Genomic DNA, 23,185 nt, shown 5'->3' with positions numbered 1-23,185 from the left:
TATATCATAATGACTCAGGAGGTTGAACCTGTTGCCAGGTGCAGCAGTGAGCAAGCCAGAGCAGAAATGTCTCAGGTTAAATTTTTAGTCTTTGCAGACTGCTGGCATTGATGGCTGGGACTTGAACAAGAAGATTAAACACTTAGCTAAGCAGTAGACAACTGCAGACGCCAGCGGAACTGTAGCTCGGCACTGCATCACCATCGGGGCAGCACGGTGGCGCAGTGGTTAGCACTGGCCATGGGGACTTCCGGGTGCGGCGATGACCAGCTGAGTCGCACATTTCGGCAGCTCCCTGTGAAACGGACTTTTGGGCTCTTGATAGGAGCCCCAACGGCAATTTTGACGGCTAAAAACACTGTGCGGTAAACCAGAAGGGAATCCCCCCTGGATACGGATGGAAAAAGGAGAGGGAAGTGGCCAGATTGCAGTGGATCCTTTAGAACAGCGGCAAGGAAGGCAAGCAAAAACCAAGATGGCGTCGGAAGGTGGCAGTTTAACATGGGGCCCTGAACAACAAGAGTTCTTGAAATGCTGTGTGGAAGAGATCAAAAAGGAAATGAAGAAAGAGCTGTTGGCCCCGATACTACAGGCGATCGAAGGGCTAAAGGAGGAACAAAAGACCCAGGAGCGGGAGCTTCGGGTCGTGAAGGCAAAGGCAGCCGAGAATGAGGACGACATACAGGGCCTGGTGGTGAAGACGGAGACGCAGGAGGCACATCAGAAACGATGTGTGGAAAGGTTGGAGGCACTGGAAAACAACGCAAGGAGGAACAACCTGAGGATTCTTGGTCTTCCTGAAGGTGTGGAGGGAGCGGACGTCGGGGCATATGTGAGCACGATGCTGCACTCGTTAATGGGAGCGGAGGCCCCGGCGGGTCCGTTGGAGGTGGAGGGAGCATACCGAGTGATGGCGCGAGGACCGAGAGCAGGAGAAATTCCCAGAGCCATAGTGGTGAGATTCCTCCGTTTTAAGGATAGAGAAATGGTCCTTAGATGGGCGAAGAAAACTCGGAGCAGTAAATGGGAGAACGCGGTGATCCGCGTTTATCAAGACTGGAGTGCGGAGGTGGCGAGAAGGAGGGCGAGCTTTAATCGGGCCAAGGCGGTGCTTCATAAAAAGAAGATAAAATTTGGAATGCTGCAACCGGCAAGACTGTGGGTCACATATCGAGAGAGGCACCACTACTTTGAGACGGCGGATGAAGCGTGGACTTTTATTGTGGAAGAAAAACTGGAATGAGCGGGTTATTAAAAAGAACGTTCGAACAAAGTGGTGGGGCGAATGTGGGGGGCAAAGAGGGGTTTTATGTACTAATCCTGCGATGCGGTAACTTTTCTCTCTCCCACAGGTGGTGATGGGGGGAGATGGGGAGGTGGAGGAGATGGGGCGTTGGCCATTGGGGGCGGGGCCAAGGGAGAAGCGCGGGCTTGGTTCCCGCGCTATGATAATCATGGCGGGAATAGAGAAGCAGGAAGGAGGGGGCGTCGCACGGTGCGAGCCGAGGTCACGGGGGGAAGCCGAGGTCAGCCAGAGTTTGCTGACTTCTGGGAGCAACATGGGGGGAGTAATTACGCTAGCGGGGGATCTAGCGGGGTGGGTGGGAGGGGGGAATTACTGGGTTGCTGCTGCTGGGGAGAGGGGGGAGCTGGTATGGGAGAGGATGGGTGGGGGGGCACCGCCTGGGGGAGACACAGCTGCGTGGGAACCGGGTGAGGAGCTGGAAAAAGGTGATGGCTAATCGACAAGGGGGGGAAAGCCCCCCAACTCGGCTGATCACGTGGAACGTGAGAGGGCTGAACGGGCCGATAAAGAGGGCACGGGTACTCGCACACCTTAAGAAACTTAAGGCAGATGTGGTTATGTTACAGGAAACGCACCTGAAACTGATAGACCAGGTTAGGCTACGCAAAGGATGGGTGGGGCAGGTGTTCCATTCGGGGCTAGATGCGAAAAACAGGGGGGTGGCTATATTAGTGGGGAAGCGGGTAATGTTCGAGGCAAAGACTATAGTGGCGGATAACGGGGGCAGATACGTGATGGTGAGTGGCAAACTACAGGGGGAGACGGTGGTTTTGGTAAACGTATATGCCCCGAACTGGGATGATGCCAATTTTATGAGGCGGATGCTAGGACGCATTCCGGACCTAGAGATGGGAAAGCTGATAATGGGGGGAGATTTTAATACGGTGTTGGAACCAGGGCTGGATAGGTCGAAGTCCAGGACTGGAAGGAGGCCGGCAGCAGCCAAGGTACTTAAAGATTTTATGGAGCAGATGGGAGGTGTAGACCCGTGGAGATTTAGCAGACCTAGGAGTAAGGAGTTCTCGTTTTTCTCCTATGTCCATAAAGTCTACTCGCGAATAGACTTTTTTGTGCTGGGTAGGGCATTGATCCCGAAGGTGAGGGGAACGGAGTATACGGCTATAGCCATTTCGGATCACGCTCCACACTGGGTGGACTTGGAGATAGGGGAGGAAACAGGAGGGCGCCCACCCTGGAGAATGGACATGGGACTAATGGCAGAAGAGGGGGGGTGTCTAAGGGTGAGGGGGTGCATTGAAAAGTACTTGGAACTCAATGATAATGGGGAGGTCCAGGTGGGAGTGGTCTGGGAGGCGTTGAAGGCGGTGGTTAGAGGGGAGCTGATATCAATAAGGGCACATAAAGGGAAGCAGGAGAGTAAGGAACGGGAGCGGTTGCTGCAAGAACTTTTGAGGGTGGACAGACAATATGCGGAAGCACCGGAGGAGGGACTGTACAGGGAAAGGCAAAGGCTACATGTAGAATTTGACTTGCTGACTACAGGCACTGCAGAGGCACAATGGAGGAAGGCACAGGGTGTACAGTACGAATATGGGGAGAAGGCGAGCAGGTTGCTGGCACACCAATTGAGGAAAAGGGGAGCAGCGAGGGAAATAGGGGGAGTGAGGGATGAGGAAGGAGAGTTGGAGCGGGGAGCGGAGAGAGTGAATGGAGTGTTCAAGACATTTTATAAAAAATGATATGAAGCTCAACCCCCGGATGGGAGGGAGAGAATGATGGGCTTCTTGGATCGGCTGGAATTTCCCAAGGTGGAAGAGCAGGAAAGGGTGGGACTGGGAGCACAGATCGAGGTAGAAGAAGTGGTGAAAGGAATTAGGAGCATGCAGGCGGGAAAGGCCCCGGGACCGGATGGATTCCCAGTCGAATTCTATAGAAAATATGTGGACTTGCTCGCCCCGGTACTGACGAGGACCTTTAATGAGGCAAAGGAAAGGGGACAACTGCCCCCGACTATGTCTGAAGCAACGATATCGCTTCTCTTAAAGAAGGAAAAGGACCCGCTACAATGCGGGTCCTATAGACCTATTTCCCTCCTAAATGTAGATGCCAAGGTCCTGGCCAAGGTAATGGCAATGAGAATAGAGGAATGTGTCCCGGGGGTGGTCCACGAGGACCAAACTGGGTTTGTGAAGGGGAGACAGCTGAACACGAATATACGGAGGTTGTTAGGGGTAATGATGATGGCCCCACCAGAGGGAGAAACGGAGATAGTAGTGGCGATGGATGCCGAGAAAGCATTTGATAGAGTGGAGTGGGGTTATTTGTGGGAGGTGTTGAGGAGATTTGGTTTTGGAGAGGGGTATGTTAGATGGGTGCAGCTGTTGTATAGGGCCCCAGTGGCGAGCGTGGTCACGAATGGACGGGGATCTGCATATTTTCGGCTCCATAGAGGGACAAGGCAGGGATGCCCTCTGTCCCCATTATTGTTTGCACTGGCGATTGAGCCCCTGGCGATAGCGTTGAGGGGTTCCAAGAAGTGGAGGGGAGTACTCAGGGGAGGAGAAGAGCACCGGGTATCTTTATATGCGGACGATTTGCTACTATACGTGGCGGACCCGGCGGAGGGGATGCCAGAAATAATGCGGATACTTGGGGAGTTTGGGGATTTTTCAGGGTATAAATTGAACATGGGGAAAAGTGAGTTGTTTGTGGTGCATCCAGGGGAGCAGAGTAGAGAAATAGAGGACCTACCGTTGAGGAAGGTAACAAGGGACTTTCGTTACCTGGGGATCCAGATAGCTAAGAATTGGGGCACATTGCATAGGTTAAATTTAACGCGGTTGGTGGAACAGATGGAGGAGGATTTCAAGAGATGGGATATGGTATCCCTGTCAATGGCAGGGAGGGTGCAGGCGGTTAAGATGGTGGTCCTCCCGAGATTCCTCTTTGTGTTTCAGTGCCTCCCGGTGGTGATTACGAAGGCTTTTTTTAAAAGGATTGAAAAGAGCATCATGGGTTTTGTGTGGGCCGGGAAGACCCCGAGAGTGAGGAAGGGATTCTTACAGCGTAGCAGGGATAGGGGGGGGCTGGCACTACCGAGCCTAAGTGAGTATTATTGGGCCGCTAATATTTCAATGGTGAGTAAGTGGATGGGAGAGGAGGAGGGAGCGGCGTGGAAGAGATTAGAGAGGGCGTCCTGTAGGGGGACTAGCCTACAGGCTATGGTGACAGCCCCATTGCCATTCTCACCGAGGAACTACACCACAAGCCCGGTGGTGGTGGCTACACTGAAGATTTGGGGACAGTGGAGACGGCATAGGGGAAAGACTGGAGCTTGGGGGGGTCCCCGATAAGAAACAACCATAGGTTTGCCCCGGGGGGAATGGATGGGGGATATGGAATGTGGCAAAGAGCAGGAATAACGCAACTGAAAGATCTGTTTGTGGATGGGAAGTTCGCGAGTCTGGGAGCGCTGACCGAGAAATATGGGTTGCCCCAAGGGAATGCATTCAGGTATATGCAACTGAGGGCTTTTGCGAGGCAACAGGTGAGGGAATTCCCGCAGCTCCCGACACAAGAGGTGCAGGACAGAGTGATCTCAAAGACATGGGTGGGGGATGGTAAGGTGTCAGATATATATAGGGAAATGAGGGACGAAGGGGAGACTATGGTAGATGAACTAAAAGGGAAATGGGAAGAAGAGCTGGGGGAGGAGATCGAGGAGGGGCTGTGGGCAGATGCCCTAAGCAGGGTAAACTCGTCGTCCTCGTGTGCCAGGCTAAGCCTGATTCAGTTTAAGGTATTACACAGGGCACATATGACTGGAGCACGGCTCAGTAAATTTTTTGGGGTGGAGGATAGGTGTGCGAGGTGCTCGAGAAGCCCAGCGAATCATACCCATATGTTTTGGTCATGCCCAGCACTACAGGGGTTTTGGATGGGGGTGACAAAGGTGCTTTCAAAAGTAGTAGGAGTCCGGGTCGAACCAAGCTGGGGGTTGGCTATATTTGGGGTTGCACAAGAGCCGGGAGTGCAGGAGGCGAGAGAGGCCGATGTTTTGGCCTTTGCGTCCCTAGTAGCCCGGCGCAGGATATTGCTAATGTGGAAAGAAGCCAAGCCCCCGGGGGTGGAGACCTGGATAAATGACATGGCGGGGTTTATAAAGCTAGAGCGGATTAAGTTCGTCCTAAGGGGGTCGGCTCAAGGGTTCACCAGGCGGTGGCAACCGTTCGTCGAATACCTCGCAGAAAGATAGACGGAATGGGAAAAAGAAGGCAGCAGCAGCAGCCCAGGATCGGGGGGGGGGGGGGGGGGGGGGGGGGGGGAGGAGGAGGAACCAGAAGGACTCTCAGGGTTGTTAATATATACTGTATAGTATGTATAGGTCGTTGCTACAGATAATTATATATTGGACTGTTAAATTATATTTTTGGAGAGTGTTACTTGTGACAAGGCAGTTGCCAATTAGGGCTAGTTTTTATTTTTGTTATTTATTATTTATTCATTTTTTGTTTATAAAATAGGTCATTGTTATTTGTGTTGTTATAATATTGTGTAAAGGATGCACAATGTACTGTGTTGGTTGACCAAAAATTTTCAATAAAATATTTAATTTAAAAAAAAAGCACTGGCCATGGGTCACTGTCCGTGTGGAGTTTGCACATTCTCCCAGTGTCTGCGTGGGTCTCACCCGCACAACCCAAAAGGATGCGCAGGGTTGGTGGATTGGCCACGCTAAACTGCCCTTTAGTTGTGGAGGTGGCACTGCTAATTACCCTGAATTCTGAGATTTCAAATTCAGCCATCCTTACTTTGGAATTACGGCAAGCACAAAACAGAAATTCTCAAGGAGAAAAATCAAATACCACGTCCACAAATTGAAAAGAAAGAAATTAACTAAACTTACTTCTCCAGAGTGGCCAGCAACTGGTCAGGTTCGGGACTGTCCTGAATCTGAATCATCTGCTCTCTGCTTAGCCGGATTATGTCGCAGAGAGACTGAGATGCATTCGAATGTTGCTAAAATGGAGGAAAGTGGGAGGGGAGAAAAAGCTATTAGGACCTTCAATTTATTATCTGTTACTGTTGTCAAGGGTCACATTGATGCACCGCCCTCTAGCCCGAGGGCTTCCGGAATAGCTTTGCAACCAACGGACTAATTCCGAATTGAGGTCACTGCTGTCGTTAAGTGCAGTCACCAATTTGCACACAAGGCGAATGAATGGCCCAGCTAATTATTATTATTTTTTAATTGTCTTTGATGAATATGGGATAAATTCCCAGCCAGGACAATGGGAGAATTGCCTGCCCTACCTCCCCCTCCCGATAGTACAATGGGATCTCTCAATACTCCACAGAAGAGGCAGCTACAGCTTTGGGGCTTCAATTGAACATCTAATCCAAAAGATGGCACACCTCTGACAGTGCAACATTTCCCCAGCACTATGCTGAAGTGTCAGCCTAGATTGATGTACTCAAAACTGTAGTTAGCCTGAAGCCTGAGGCTTTCTGACTCAGTGGTAAGACAACCGCCAATTCAGACATACAATCCTACATCGTTCAAAGGGACTGCTCCAGTGGGCACTGGACCCCTGGTGTTCAAATTAATCAGGAGGTACAATTTATAGTATTTTGCACTACCTAACACCAAGTCATTTTTCCAAAATCAAAATGGGCAAATTTCAGAATACAGATTTGAGATGCATGCTGCTCTCAAGAGGCCTCTAGATTAGCCCTCTTGATTCTGAGGTCAGGCCTCTGGCCTCAGAACAAAGCACTCATGTCCCACACCCATTTTTACTCAGACAGCCCCCCAAGTGAACTTCATTAACCTGAAACTCTGAGCAAGAGGCAGAGCTGGCTAGAACCAAGAGGTAAATCTACAGAGAACCGTGACCGAGGTGTCTAGTGGGTGAGATGGCACGTCAGCTCTCAAAGGAGATAAGTGAAACTGCTACCATGAAGGGAACTGTTCCAGAAAGATGACTAATGGGCATCACAGTAGCACAGTGGTTAGTACTGTTGCTTCACAGCGCCAGGGTCCTGGGTTCGATTCCCACTGGGTCACTATCTGTGCGGAGTCTGCACGTTCTCCCAGTGTCTGCGTGGGTCTCCGGTGCTCCGGATTCCTCCCACAAGTCCCGAATTGGACATTCTGAATTCTCCCTCAGTGTATCCGAACAGGCAACTGTGTGGCGACTAAGTGCTTTTCACAGTAACTTCTTTGCAGTGTTAATGTAAGCCTACTTGTGACAATAATAAAGAATATAAAGCACCAATATGTTAGCAGGACACTAAAACCAGTGTAAAAATTATTTTTTCAAATTTTTCACGATAAACATGACTACAGATAAAGCCGGTTCAATAAGAACAAAGAAACGTACAGCACAGTAAGAAGCTCTTCGGCCCTCCAAGCCTGTGCCGAACATGCTGCCCAACTGAACTAAAATCTTCTACACTTCCGGGGTCCGTATCCCTCTATTCCCATCCTATTCATGTATTTGTCAAGATGCCCCTTAAACGTCATTAATGTCCCTGCTTCCACCAACTCCTCCGGCAGCGAGTTCCAGGCACCCACTACCCTCTGCGTAAAAAACTTGCCTCGTACATCTACTCTAAACCTTGCCCCTCTCACCTTAAACCTATGCCCCCTAGTAATTGACCCCTCTACCCTGGGGAAAAGCCTCTGACTATCCACTCTGTCTATGCCCCTCATAATTTTGTAGACCTCTATCAAGTCGCCCCTCAACCTCCGTTGCTCCAGTGAAAACAAACCACGTTTATTCAACTTCTCCTCATAGCTAATGGCCTCCAAACCAGGCAACATCCTAGTAAATCTCTTCTGCACCCTCTCTAAAGCCTCCACATCCTTCTGGTAGTGTGGCGATCAGAATTGAACACTATACTGCAAGTGTGGCCTAACTAAGGTTCTATACAGCTGCAACATGACTTGCAAATTTTTATACTCAATGCCCAGGCCAATGAAGGCAAGCATGCCCTATCGCCTTCTTGACTACATTCTCCACGTGTATTGCACCTTTCAGTGACCTGTGGACCTGTACACCAAGATCTCTCTGACGGTCAATACTCGAGGGTTCTACCATTCACTGTATATTCCCTACCTATATTAGACCTTCCAAAATGCATTACCCTAGACCTTCCAAAATGCATTACCTTAGACCTTCTAAAGCGCATTACCTTAGACCTTCCAAAATGCATTACTTAATTCTTGGTCTGTGTTGGGTTATTTGAATTCAGGTGAAAGTAAATCATTTGCATTTATCGAACTCCTTTCATGATTTCAGAACGTCTGAAAGGGCCGATGAACAATTGTGAAAGTGTAGCCACTGTTGTAGCGTTAGAAGCATGGGAGCTAACTTTCACAAAGCAAGATCCCACAGACAGCAATGTGATAATAGCCAGATAATTGGCTGAGTGACATTGATTATGGGATAAATATTAGGCATGGCTCACGAGTTCCAACATCTAGGCTGAAACTTCAGTGTAGTACTGCTCTCAGAGGTGACATCTTTCAGGCGAGGTACAATTCAATGCCCCTTCTGCCCTCTCGGGTGGACATACCAGATCCCATGACAATATTTTGAAACCAGAAGTTAGGTGGAGTTGGAAAAGGCCCATTAGGGGTTTCATGGTTAATAGTCAGTGATTCCTGTAAAAACCCAGCTTAAGAGTGGCTTGGACATCAAGGCAGGGCTGCCCAAATGTTGACTTTTGAGTTACGGCGGAGACTTGAGAGTTTAAATTCCTGCTCCCATTAATCTGCACGAGTCTTAGGAAGCTGATGACAATAGATTTTTAGTGTTCAATGAAGCACTATCAGCTGCTCTTTCCAGGCAGGCCAAACCAGTAGTTATGAAACACAGCATACAGAATCGAATCAGGGCCTCATGTGTCAAACAGCGCTTACCCTGCTCAATCATTAACCAGCTTTTCGTCTATCAGAGCCTCGGGACACCCTTGGGTGTCTGAAAAATGTAGCCTTTTAAGTGGCAAGTTCATCATTCTCAATGCAAGGTGATTATTACCATGTGTGCAAAGTTCCAATAAGGCTACTGGAAATAAATTAGTTGGACAGCATGGCATGGTACTGCTTTAAATAACACCAACCAGACAGCAGTGGCGGTTAGCACTGCTGCCTCACAGCTTCAGGGACTCGGGTTCAATTCTGGCCTCGGGTCACTGTGAGGAGTTTGCACTTTCTTCCCGTGTCTGCGTGGGTTTCCTCCGGGTGCTCCAGTTTCCACCCAGTCCAAAGATGTGCAGGTAAGGTGGGGTTACGGGGATAGCGGAGTGGGCCTGGGTAGGGTGCTCTTTCAGAGGGTCAGTGCAGACTCGATGGGATAAATGGCCTCCTTCTGCACTGCAGGGATTCTATGAACCACAACTTGGGTAGAGCGACACACTTGTTCTGACTTGGCGATCTCGGGTAAACACAGGAGTTAATGCAGTACACACTCAGTGCCCTGCCTACTGTCAAAGGGGAAAAAAGCAGCTGGAATTCTTGTGATTTCGCATTGCTCATACTGCCATTGTCACTCTTCGAAATCAAATAGTCTGGGCTCAGACTGAAGAGTAGCCTCTTGGGCTATGTAAAGGTAGAGGAGAAGAGAAAGGTGGTTGAAAAAAAGAGAGAATCTGAAACTCAGAGCAAAGCTAATCACCACTCCAAAGAACGAGCGCCTCTTCTTTCCCCTTCCTTCACCGTCTGAAGGCATTCAATACCTGCTGTGCTCCAAATCAAACAACAATTTGTCGTCAGTAAGCTTCAATATTATTCAATCCTGAGAGGCATCTTAGTGGAGTCCACCCACACTCTCTGATTTGGCATCAATACATATGCACACTTGCAAGATGAACAGTAATCCTGACAAAACAGCCCTACCCATAACAGCCCAGGAATCAAACATGGGCTTTCTTGCCGTTTTTACCAATTGAGCACTGGAGACGTGCCCATTTGACAGCTGAGAACTTTAGCTGCAGAAAATTCTGCAGAAATGTTTAAATTAAACAGGATCCTTACTTTTAAGTAAGGGTTCTTAATGTTGCTGCAAACCACCCAGATCTACTAATGTGACGGGTAAGTTTTTGAATCGATTCCTTCAGACTTCCACATCTGTGAGCCTCACATCTTTACAGGGTATGTTAGTGGTGCCATCAGCACTGGCTGCTTGGTATACCTTTGGGAATTGCTAGTCATATTTTTATCCTCGCCTTTTCTGATTTGCATGGTCAGTTTATCGTTGGATTTTTAAGGGGGGAAAAAACAAAAAAAGAGAGTGGAGACATTCAGTTTTCTTTCGGCGTTATGCAGCCCGGTTAAAAGTCATGTCCACAGAACTGCCTGAGATAGAACCAAGTGTGCCTTCCTTTAAACTCAGGTGAAGCCCAATCTTTTGAGATGGGCAGCACTTTTGATCTAGATGAATTCCCAGTCAGACAGGAAGCTATCATTTCTAAAATGCAAGGCATTCCATCACAGACAGCATTCTTCAAAGATATTAATGACATAATGGACTCAGCAGTAAAACAGCTGTGTGTAAGTCAGCAGAATGCTAACACGAGCCAAGTCAATTGAAGGAATTAGCTGGTCAGCTTATTCCGTATTTCCTCCCTTTTACTGGACGCTTGCACTTACATCCTCATCTTTCGAACGGTGGATCATCTCGATGAGTCTCTGGATGATTTTCTCCTCGTTCAGCCACTGTTGGAACACAGAAGAAGTTAGCGGAGAAGAAGAGCGAGTCAGGCTCCTGGTACAGGACGAGTACCAATTTCACCCCGACCAGACATCCCAAAGTGGAGAAATGAGAACAGAAAACGCAACAGGTCTGGGCAGCTGTGGGGAGAGGTGCAGAGCGAACGTTTTGAGTCCGTTTGACTGTTCTTCAGAGCTAAAGAGAGGAAGCAATCTGATGGACTGTTGAGAGGATGAAACAATATAGGACAGGGATAGGTGGGAGCTAGGAGATCTGTGCCCATAACATTGTTGTCCTATCTCTCCCAGCTCCCACCTATCCCTGACCTATATTGCTCCACTCCCTCTCAAATGCATCACATTTCTTCCTCTTTTCCTCATACGGGATCGAAACGTTAACTCGGATTCTCTCTCTCCACAGACCCTGCAGGAGCTGCTGAGTATTTCCAGATCCCAGCAATCCGCAGTATTTTATCATGGCGAAATATGCCACAAAACACGGGATTCACACCCACACATTCTTCACATCAACAGCTCCGGGTCAGAGAATCAGACACAGCACTTTGACCCATCGTGCCTACTCCAGCTCTTTGAAAAAGACATTGAATGAATCTTGGTCCAGACACTCTTCCCCCAAGACAGTGCACTTTCCCCTCTTAATCCGAAGCCTTTTTGAAAGTCACTCTTGAATCTGCTTCCACCACGCCTTTCTCAGATTGCAAACCATATCGTCTCTCGAGAAATAGAAAGTGTGAGCAGACCTGGGCCGATCCATGCTTGTCTTTAATTAATTCAACTTCATTTCTCAATTAGAAGCCTCAAGCGGAATGCGGATTTATCCGAACTGCAATATAACACTGAACTAGCAGAAATTTGTAACACATTCGTGGTCAAATTAGTACATTTAACCAATTCCATTACCTCATCCAACCATGCCACTCCACCCTTTCCTGTCAACGTGATTCTACACTTTTTTTTATAAATGTTTGTTATTACAAACATGTATCAAAACAGGTTACAGCGAACAAACATCCCAGAAAACATGCTTCCCAACAATCGTCTGTACAGGTTTTTCACCTTTTTCACCCCCCCCCCCCCGCAACGAACAGCCCCTCAAACACGGTCACAAACATCCCCCACCTCTCCTCAAACCCCCCTGAAGAACCCCTTAACTCATACTTTATCTTCTCTAATCGCAGGAAGTCATACAGGTCACCCAACCAGGCTGCAGGTGGCAATGCCGACCGCCAGTCTAGCAAAATTTGCCGCCGTGCAATCAGAGGCGAAGGCCAAGACATCCTCCTCTCCATGAGCTCTGGCTTCTTTGAGACCCCAAATATCGCCACCAAAAGGTCTGGGTCCACCTCCTCCTCCACTATCCTGGCTAAGACCGCGAACACTCCCGCCCAGAATGTTCCCAATTTTTTGCAACCCCAAAACATGTGCTCGTGACTCACTGGCCCCCGCCCACACCTCTCACACTCATCTGCTACCCCTTGAAAGAACCCTCTCATTCTCGCACGACTCATATACACCCTGTGCACCACCTTAAACTGTATCAGACTCATCCTTGCACAAGGAGGTCCGGTTTACCCTATGCAGTGCCTCATTTCATGCTCCCCAATTGATCTCCCCTCCCAACTCCGCTTCCCATTTGCGATTCTATACTTTCCATTACATTCCTCCAGTGCTTGATCTGGAAGTTGCATTTAATGATAAAATGCACCAGGCTGCATAGTCTCCCTTGAAATTAAATCTGTACAACTCTTTCAGCCTCTCCCCCAAAAGGATATTTCATATTACAGGTGTCCCTCAGTCCCCTCTGTGCATTAACTAAGATCTCTCAGTCCCTCTTTCAGGGAGATCATTTTTGATTCATTGATTTCTTGGCACACAGTATTTAAAAATTATGCTGTATTCCAGAAATGAAGAGGAACATAGAACAGTACAGCACAGAACAGGCCCCTCGGCCCTCGATGTTGTGCCGGGCATTGTCCGAAACCAAGATCAAGCTATCCCACTCCCTGTCATTCTGGTGTGCTCCATGTGCCTATCCAATCACCGCTTGAAAGTTCCTAAAGTGTCCGACTCCACTATCACAGCAGGCAGTCCATTCCACACCCTAACCACTCTCTGAGTAAAGAACCTACCTCGGACATCCCTCCTATATCTATCATCCTGAATCTTATAGTTATGCTCCACTTGTAACAGCTACATCCACCCGAGGAAATAAATCTCTGAACGTCCACTCTATCTATCCCCCTCATTATCTTATAAACCTCTATTAAGTCACCTCTCATCCTCCTCCGCTCCAAAGAGAAAAGCCCTAGCTCCCTCAACCTTTCCTCATAAGACCTATCCTGCAAACCAGGCAGCAGCCTGGTAAATCTCCTTTGCACCCTTTCCAATGCTTCCACATCCTTCCTATAATGAGGTGACCAGAACTGCACACAACACTCCAAATTTGGTCTCACCAGGGTCATGTATAGTTGCAGCGCAACCCCACGGCTCTTAAACTCAAGCCCCCTGTTAATAAACGCTAACAAACTATAGGCCTTCTTCACGGCTCTATCCACTTGAGTGGCAACCTTCAGAGATCTGTGGACGTGAACCCCAAGATCTCTCGGTTTCTCCACATCCCTCAGAACCCTGCCGTTGACCCTGTAATCTGCATTCAAATTTGTCCTACCAAAATGAATCACCTCGCACTTGTCAGGGTTAAACTCCATCTGCCATTTTTCAGCCCGGATCTTCATCCTATCAATGTCTCTTTGCAGCCTACAACAGCCCTCCACCTCATCCACTACTCCACCAATCTTGGTGCCATCAGCAAATTTACTGACCCACCCTTCAACCCTCTCCTCCAAGTCATTGATAAAAATCACAAATAGCAGAGGACCCAGCACTGATCCGTGGTACACCGCTGGTAACTGGTCTCCAGTCTGAAAATTTTCCATCCACCACCACCCTCTGTCTTCTAGGTGATAGCTAGTTACTTATCCAATTGGCCAAATTTCCCTCTATCCCACATCTCCTTACTTTCTTCATGAGCCGACCATGGGGAACCTTATCAAACGCCTTACTAAAATCCATGTATACGACATCAACTGCTCTACCTTCATCTACACACTTAGTTACCTACTCAAAGAATTCAATCAAATTTGTGAGGCAAGACCTACCCTTCACAAATCCGTGTTGACTATCCCGGATTAACCTGCATCTTTCCAAATGGTCATAAATCCTATCCTTCAGGACCTTTTCCATTATCTTACCGACCACCGAAGTAATACTAACTGACCTATAATTACCAGGGTCATTCCTATTCCCTTTCTTGAACAGAGGAACCACATTCGCCACTCTCCAGTCCTCTGGCACTATCCCCGTGGACAGCGAGGACCCAAAGATCAAAGCCAAAGGTCTGCAATCTCATCCCTTGCCTCCCAAAGAATCCTTGGATATATCCCATCTGGCCCAGGGGACTTGTCGACCCTCAGGTTTTTCAAAATTGCTAATACATCCTTCCTCAGAACATCTACCTCCTCCAGCCTACCCGCCTGAATCTCTCACACACCCTCAAAAACATGGCCCCTCTCCTTTGTGAACACTGAAGAAAAGTATTCATTCAACGCCTCTCCTATTTCTTCTGACTCCATGCACAAGTTCCCACGACTGTCCTTGACCGGCCCTACCCTCACCCTGGTCATTCTTTTATTTCTCCCATAAGAGTAAAAAGCCTTGTGTTTTCCTTGACCCGACCCGCCAAGGACTTCTCATGCCCCCCTCCTAGCTCTCCTAAGCCCTTTTTCAGCTCATTCCTTGCTACCTTGTAACCCTCAAGCGACCCTACTGAACCTTGTTTTCTCATTCTTACATACTCTTCCTTTTTCCTCTTGACAAGACATTCAACCTCTTTTGTGAACCACGGTTCCCTCACACCGCCATTTCCTCCCTGCCTGACAGGGACATGCCTATCAAGGACACGCAGTATTTATTCCTTGAACAAGCTCCACTTCTCATTTGTGCCTTTCCCTGACAGTTTCTGTTCCCATCTTATGCTCCCTAATTCTTGCCTAATCGCATCATAATGACCCCTCCCCCAATTATAAACCTTGCCCTGCCGTATGGCTCTATCCCTCTCCATTGCAATAGTGAAAGACACCGAATTGTGGTCACTATCTCCAAAGTGCTCTCCCACAAACAAATCTAACACTTGGGCCGGTTCATTACCCAGTACCAAATCCAATGTGGCCCCCCTCTTGTCGGCCTATTCACATAGTGTCAGGAAACCCTCCTGCACATTCTGTACAAAAACTGCCCATCCGAACTGTTCAGCCTATAGAGGTTCCACTCAATATTTGGAAAGTTAAAGTCACCCATGAGAACTACCCTGAGACCTCCACACCTATCCATAATCTGTTTTGCAATTTCTTCCTCCACATCTCTATTACTATTTGGGGGCCTATAGAAAGCTCCTAACCATGTGACCGCTCCTTTCCTATTTCTAACTTTGGCCCATATTACCTCAGTAGGCAGATCCCCTTCAAACTGCTTTTCTGCAGCCGTTAAACTATCCTTGATTAACAATGCTACTCCTCCACCTCTTTTACCACCTTCCCTACTCTTACTGAAAAATCTATACCCCGGAACTTCCAACAACCATTCCTGTCCCTGTTCTAACCATGTCTCCGTAATGGCCACAACATGGTAGTCCGAAGTACCAATCCACGCTCCACGTTCACCTACCTTATTCCGGATGCTCCTTGCATTGAAGTAGACACACTTCAACCCACCTTTCTGTATACCGGTACACTCCTGCAACCTTGATACCCTCCTCAGTACTTCACTACTCTCAACACTGGCTCCTGGACTACAGCTCGTTTTCCCAGCCCCCTGCCAAATTAGTTTAAACCCCCCCCCCCCCCGAAGAGCTGTAGCAAATTTCCCTCCCAGGATATTGGTGCCCCTCTGGTTCAGGTGCAAACCGCCCTGTCTGTACAGGTCCCACCTTTCCCAGAATGCGCTCCAATTATCCACGTGCCTGAAACCCTCCCTCCTACACCATCCCTGCAGCCACGTGTTTATCTGCACTCTCTCCCTGTTCCTCACCTCACTAGCACGTGGCACCGGCAACAACCCAGAGATGACAACATGGTTTGTCCTGGCTCTCAGCTTCCACCCTGGCTCCCTAAATTCCTGTTTTAAATCTACGTCCCTTCTCTTATCTATGTCATTGGTACCGATGTGTACCATGACGTGTGACTGCTCCCCCTCGCCTTTAAGAATTCTGAAAACACGGTCCGAGACGTCACGGACCCTGGCACCCGGGAGGCAACATACCATCCGTGAGTCTCTTTCGCTGCCACAGAACCGTCTATCTGTCCCTCTAACTATCGAGTCCCCAATAACTATTCTGAGCCACAGGGACAGACTCGGTGCTGGAGATCTGTTCACCGTGGCTTACCCCTGGTAGGCCGTCCCCCTCAACAGTATCCAAAACGGTATACTTGTTATTGAGGGGAATGACCACAGAGGATCCCTGCACTGACTGCTTCCTCCTAGCCCCTCTCACCGTCATCCATCTATCTTGATTCTTCGGAGTAACTACATCCCTGAAGCTATTTATCCATGGCCATCTCTGCCTCCCGAATGATCCAAAGTTCATCCAGCTCCAGCTCCCTAACGCGGTTTCTGAGGAGCTGAAGATGGGTGCACTTCCACATGTGAAATCAGCAGGGACACTGACGGCGTCCCTCACCTCAAACAATCTGCAGGAGGAACATTGCACTGCCTTCCCTGCCATACCATCTAGATAAAAAAAGAAAAAGAAAGAAAGAGCTTCCCTGTTATTCACTCTACCCCTTAGGTTACAGGAGGTGGAAGGGTGGGGAATACTACAAGTGTAGTGGTCTAGGGTTTAGAAACTGCCCAACCTAAATACAGGTAAAACTAAAACACTTAACCAGCAACCACTGCGCCCCACACGAGAACAGCAATCAGCTGTTATGGGCCTGCGCAAACAATTTAAATCTTTACTACTCACCCAGCAGTCACTCTGTCCTCACTCCGACCCGATTCAGCTGGAAACTCCCAACAGTAAGTTTTTTTTAAATTTACTCCCTTCTCAGCAAGTACTCACTCAGCAACCACTGCGCCCCGCACAATAACACCTCAGGGAAAAGAAAAACTACTTACTAGCCACCAGCCAATCACTTACCTGCAGGCTGTGACGTCACGGTTCAACTTCTTTCTACTTCTACCTGCCCTCAAGTCCCCCTCTTGATCTTTACTCGGCTGGGGTCCTTACAGTGATTGTCTTTTTTTTTTGGTTAGAGGAGGAGGTAGGGAGGGAAACACTGAAGAAGTGTTTCGGGTTTAACTGTCACTTGACAGCAGCTCCTCCACAAACCACCTTCAAGATACGGTGACCGCAATGCACTGATGCAAATTTTCCCCGCAACAGCCAATCAGCAGCTCTGCTCTACTGCCCTCTGCTGGATCCAGAGGAATACCAAGGGCACTTACATTCAGCACGTCCTGCCTCAGTTGGGGCTGCTCCACGCATGTGAGAAGCCGGAGTAGGAGGTCCATAATGGCCGAAGTTCCTATGTGTTTCAACAACAAGCTCACAAAATCGTCCTTCTTTCGTAGGAAATCCACTATCTGCAAAAGAAAAGCAAACTTGCGAGAAATCGGATTTAATTGCCACCTAGCAAGTGCGGTATCATTTTAGTTGGGGCTGTAACTTAGTTTCTTCAACTTTATCGCAAGTAGGGCAGGACGGTGGCTCAGTGGTTAGCACTGCTGCCTCACAGCACCGAAGTCCCAGATTTGATCCCGGCTCTGGGTCACTGTCCCGTGTGGAGTTTGCATATTCTCCCTGTGTTTGCATGGGTTTCGCCCCCACAACCCAAAATCTTTTCTTTTTTTAAAAAAACTTTATCACAAGTAAAATCCAGTTTCTATCTCTCTCCCACTTCCAATTTTCAGTATTTTGGTCAAATGTGGAGTTTTTTTCCTGTATTGCAACTGGAGTTTACACTTTTTCTGCAGTCAATGCTGGTGCTAGCCCTTACATCTCAATGAATGCTGTGGTGGACAACTGTTTTAAGCATTCTGGTAAAGCCCCACTCTGGCATGACAGTCTCCCAACGCATTTGTGGCAGAGGGCAGCATTGGTGCACAATTCACTGGTCTTTGTTTCTTTTATATGCCCGTTTCCCGACCAGGGCGAGATTTGTGTTTCTGCTCACCTCTCCCAATGCTCTTCCAGCCAGCCTCCAGCGGCCACAAAGCTAGCCACAAATATAAAAACACATATGTATTTGAATAGTCATCATCAGCGACTGTCTTCCAGTTGTCAGCAACAATGTCTGCCACCTTCATATCTCACCTGCATAGGTCCTTGGACTGGATGACCAAAAGGTTGCAAGCCCAGTGGCTACTTCACTCTAAATAAGGGCTTCGGGTATACAAATTTCTTCTATCCAATGAACGTGGCTCAGCCAGCACAGACGCCTTTGGCTTAGCAATGAGTATACGCTGGTGGAATCAGCATGCTCCAGGACCTCAAGAGTTGGCAACTTTATCCCGTTAAGAGTATTTAAAGGCAGCAAAAAGTGGAAACTGCTCAGTCTTTTCTCCTGTCTGGAATATGTTGCCACGGTCGGACCGCTGAAGAGGAGTTCATGGAGGACACAGGCATGGTAGACTTGCAGTTTGGTAACCTCAGTCAGGATGCTGTTGTTACACATTCACTTACTGAGCTTGGACATAACAGCTACAGATTTTGCGACGCGTGTTGATTTCAGCATCAAATGACAGATTGCTGGTGACTGTAGAGCAGAGACATCAACCACCTCCAGGGTCAGTGCCGATGGCGGTACTGCAACACAACATTTGCCTTCCTGATGTTGGTGGTCAAACCAAACTCTTGGACAATGTCTATTTGCTGCTGATGGTTTTCCGCAATATAGAATCCTACTGCGGCCTCGTCATCAGAGCAACTCTCTGAAGAGGACTTGGCACATCTTTGTCTTGGATCTCAGGTGAGCAAGGTTGATCAGCTTTCCGTTGGTTCTGGTGTGTAAGTTCACAATCTCTGTAGATGACCTGAAGGCCTTTGGCAGCAGCAAAGAGAAGAATATGTCAAAGCGTGTTGGCGCCAGAACACAACCCTGTTTGATCCCATTGAAGATCTCAAATGGTATGCACAGGCTTGGAGGGGCGAAGGGCCGATTCCTGTGCTGTATTGTTCTTTGGTTCAATGTTGTTCTATCATAGGTGACCTTACCCACCATGTTGACATGGAAAGAGACCACATTGAGCAGTTTCGGTGGGCAGCCAATTTTCTCCAGCATCTTAAATAGACCACCTCTGTTCACATGGTTGAATGCTTTGGTGAGATTGACGAAGGCGATATATAATGGTCCCCTTTGTTTCCGGCATTTGTTACAGCTGCTGAACTGAGAAGATCAAGTCAATTGTAGATCTTTCAGTTCTGAAACCACACTGGGATTTGGAATAGATGCGTTCAGCCAGGATCTGCAGCCTGACAAGAGCAGAAAGAGCAAATACTATTCCCAACAGTGCTCAGCAGGGAGATGCCACAATACTTGTTGCAATTATTGTGGCAGCCCTCATTCTTGTACAGGGTCGCAAGTTTTGCATCATGCGTATCTTGGGGCACTGCCTCCTGCCTCTAGCAGAGGCAGAGGCTTTTGTGCAAATGCTACAGGAATGCCGGTTTCCTGTGCACGATGAGTTCGTCTGCACCTGGAGCCTACCCCATGGCAAGTGACTCAATAACATTGCTAAGCTCCTCCTTTGTGGGTTCGACATCCAACTCTGCCAGGCAGGTTAATGATGGTGTCAAGAGCTTCCTCAATGACAATGGTCTGCTTGGAGTACAACTCAAAGCAGCATCCCACCCATCTTGCAACTATTCTTTGCTGTTGATGACCTCCCCTGCCTTTGCTTTCAATGCTGTGGCTTGCTTTGCTAATTGCCTTTTTTGATCTCTTTATACATTGCTTACAATTTTCTTTTGCAGTCAATAAAGAACAAAATTGGTACCAACAGGGCTCGAGAGGTTACAATTGCCCAAAACAATAAAATTATGCTGATGGCACAATGGTTGGGGCAGCACTGCTGCCTCAGCACCAGGGACCTGGGTTCAATTCCGACCTTGGGTCACTGTCTGTGCAGAGTCTGCACGTTCTCCCCGTGTCTGCGTGTGTTTCCTCCGGGTGCTGCGGTTTCCTACCACAGTCCAAAGATGTGCAGGTTAGGTGGATTGGCCATGATAAATTGCACCTTAGTGTACAAAAACTTAGATGGGGTTAGGGGATGGGCGGAGGGGTGGACCTCGGTAGGGTGCTCCTTCGGAGGGTCGGTGCACTCGATTGGCCGAATGGCCTCCTTCTGCTCTGTAGGGATTCTAGGATTCTATTGTTTTACAGCCACATAATTACTTTCATTGAACTGTTCAAACTAGTTGTAACGATCTACAAAAGGTTCTCCTAATTCGCTGAAACATTGTAAAATCTGTAGCAAGCTAAAAATCTCGCAAAATGAGAAAGGAGTCGTAATGGCAAAGTCTACATTTTATACATGTCTTCTGATGTTTATTTCATGAAAACCAGAGTCTCTAATTAGAAGCACTACAGCGCGCTGCTGCAGCAGTGTGATGACATGCAGCGTATAGGCACAGGGCACTCCTCAGGAAACACAAAATTAAAGAAGGACAGTAACTGTTTTCCTTCACATCTTGGCTGGCGCTGGCTGCATCGGTATCACCCTGTCAATTCAGGTTAAAGACATGTTCATCCAATCAGAGAACAAGAAATAATAGCACTGCCCACATTGGCACCAACGGTAACTGTTCGTGGTGAAGTAATATTTAACCAGAAAACGCCCGGCGCTGCTTGCTGCCAGGGCTAAACCCTGCACGTGCGCAAAAAACAGTAAGCAAACACGAGTCAGCACAACTTAAATGCTGCTTTCCTGATTCTTAATTTGGATGAGCTAGCAGAAAAGATTTGTGGTGCAATAGTATTTTATTGCAACAGTATTTCTTTAAATCCCCCACCCCATGTCATTCCATCTTTCCCATGCCATCCCTTTCATGCCATATTAATCATATTCCTTTCATCCCTCTCCTCCCCAGGCCATCTCATACCTCCGATGTATTACATCACCCTCCCGTGCCTCCCACCTCTTACACAAGGAGCCCCCCCCCCCGTCCTCCAGCCCCCCACGCACACGTCATCCCTCCTCTTACAGAATGCTTCATGTCTGGCGATGCCGTTTTGTAAAGCTCTGCACACGCAGGAGAGAGGAAGAAGAGCCAAAAGAAATGTTAATGGGCTTTCGGCGCAAACCTGCTGCTCCCCTACATCCTCAGATATTCCCTCCCCTGGATGCTTAAGGCAATAATGTACCGCCTCCGGCCAAGATGGTGGGTAGACAACCTACTCCATACTCCTACCGATCAATCTGGCAACCCAATCCACACAGCTTTCCCTCTCTGTAGCCTCACCAGAGCCTACATCAATAATTTAACATGTGGCGGCACCTCTCTTTTTCATGTTAGTTGTTCTAATCAAGAGCAAGGAGTGCATTCAATTTAAGGCACTCAGTGTTAACAGTTATAGGTAAGGGATCACAGATTTCGATGTATTTATATTTTGCCTCAATGTCTCTCGGTCACAACTTCAGATGAGGTTCTGGGGCATGACCTTTTTGCAATTTCTTCTATCTCCCATTCTTTGGGTAGCTCGGCCAAACAAGGCACCGTCTGGTTTATGGCCTCCTGTCTGTTAGTAACTTTGGTCGAGACTAAATACATTTAACACAGGATTTTTAGTCAGCAGACTTGCATCTCATCAGTCTGGAAGGGAGCTTAATCCAGATCTCGATAGTATCTGCCTGCTTCCTGCTTCGCCAGAAATTCCCTCTCCTGCAGGAGACGGCAGAAGGAAACGGTCCATATAACACCCTTTAAATGGGTTCAAGTTACACGGCTCTTTCCACCGTTTCAAACCTCTGGTGCTGATCATTAACCGTCTATTTACTTTGCTGCTTGCACTAGAAATCGCACTGTCCCTTTCACATCGCCCCATGTGCTTCCAGATCTGTAGAGTCATAGAGTTTTTGCAGCACAGAAAGAGGCCCTTTGGACCATCATGTCTGCATTGGCCATCAAACGCCTATCTACTCAAATCCCATTTTCCAGCACTTGGCCAATAGCCTTATATGCGATAACATTTCATGTGCTCATAGGGGCTGGCTTAGCACAGGGCTAAATCGCTGGCTTTGAAAGCAGACCAAGCAGCAGCACGGTTCAATTCCCGTACCAGCCTCCCAAAACAGGCGTCGGAATGGGGCGTCTAGGGGCTTTTCACAGAAACTTCATTTGAAGCCGACTTGTGACAATAAGCGATTTTCATTTCATTTTCATTTCATTTGAACACTTAAATGTTGCGAGGATTCCCCGCTACAACCATCCTTTCAGGCAGAGTGTTCCAGATTCCAACCATCCTCTGGGTTGAAAAGGTTTTTCCTCATATCTCCTCGAAGACTCCTGCCCTTAGCTTAAACATACGCCCCCTGATTATTGGCCCCTCCGCTAAGGGAAAAAGCTTCCATCCCTGCGTCACAATCTTATACATCTCAATCCTCCCCCCTCAAGATTTTTTTTAATCCAAGGAAGGCAACCCCAGCCTAACAAGTCTCTCTTGATAGCTGAATCACTCCAGCCCAGGCAACATCTCCTCTACACCCTCTCCATTGCAATCACTTCCTTTGCGTCGTGTGACAACCAGAACGGCACACAGTACTTATCAAGGCTTCCAGGTCACAACAACTTTTTTTTTTTAAATTTAGAGCGCCCAATTAATTTTTCCCAATTATGCGGCAATTTAGCATGGCCAATCCACCTAGCCTGCACATCTTTGGGTTGTGGGGGCGAAACCCACGCAAACATGGGGAGAATGTGCAAACTCCACACGGACAGTGACCCAGAGCCGGGATCGAACCTGGGACCTCGGTGCCGTGAGACAGCAGTGCTAACCACTGCGCCACCGTGCTGCCGAGGTCATAACGACTTCAATTTAAAATTCTCATGTGTGTGTGAAAATTCCTCCCAATCGTTGTAACCTCCTCCAGTACTCTGGGAACTCAATATTTCTCCAGCTCTGGATTCA

The 23,185-nt window shown here is 48.1% G+C and overlaps 1 protein-coding gene across 4 annotated transcripts in view; it reads right to left on the bottom strand.

Annotated features, from left to right (window-relative positions):
• LOC140403939 (serine/threonine-protein phosphatase 6 regulatory subunit 3-like) overlaps positions 1–23,185 on the bottom strand; it is a 186,838-nt gene that overhangs the window by 100,550 nt on the left and 63,103 nt on the right. For all 4 annotated transcript variants that reach the window (XM_072492217.1, XM_072492218.1, XM_072492215.1 and 1 more), the window contains exons 4-6: positions 17,505–17,642; positions 10,923–10,988; positions 6,174–6,286 (exon numbers count right to left, since the gene is read on the bottom strand). In XM_072492217.1, the coding sequence (XP_072348318.1) occupies positions 6,174–6,286; positions 10,923–10,988; positions 17,505–17,642 (317 nt within the window). The remainder of the gene's footprint in view (positions 1–6,173; positions 6,287–10,922; positions 10,989–17,504; positions 17,643–23,185) is intronic.

Source organism: Scyliorhinus torazame, chromosome 29, assembly GCF_047496885.1.
Source record: "Scyliorhinus torazame isolate Kashiwa2021f chromosome 29, sScyTor2.1, whole genome shotgun sequence".
Taxonomy (NCBI): domain Eukaryota; kingdom Metazoa; phylum Chordata; class Chondrichthyes; order Carcharhiniformes; family Scyliorhinidae; genus Scyliorhinus; species Scyliorhinus torazame.
Note: the sequence above shows the minus strand (reverse complement) of the source record. Positions and strands in the feature narration are given on the sequence as shown.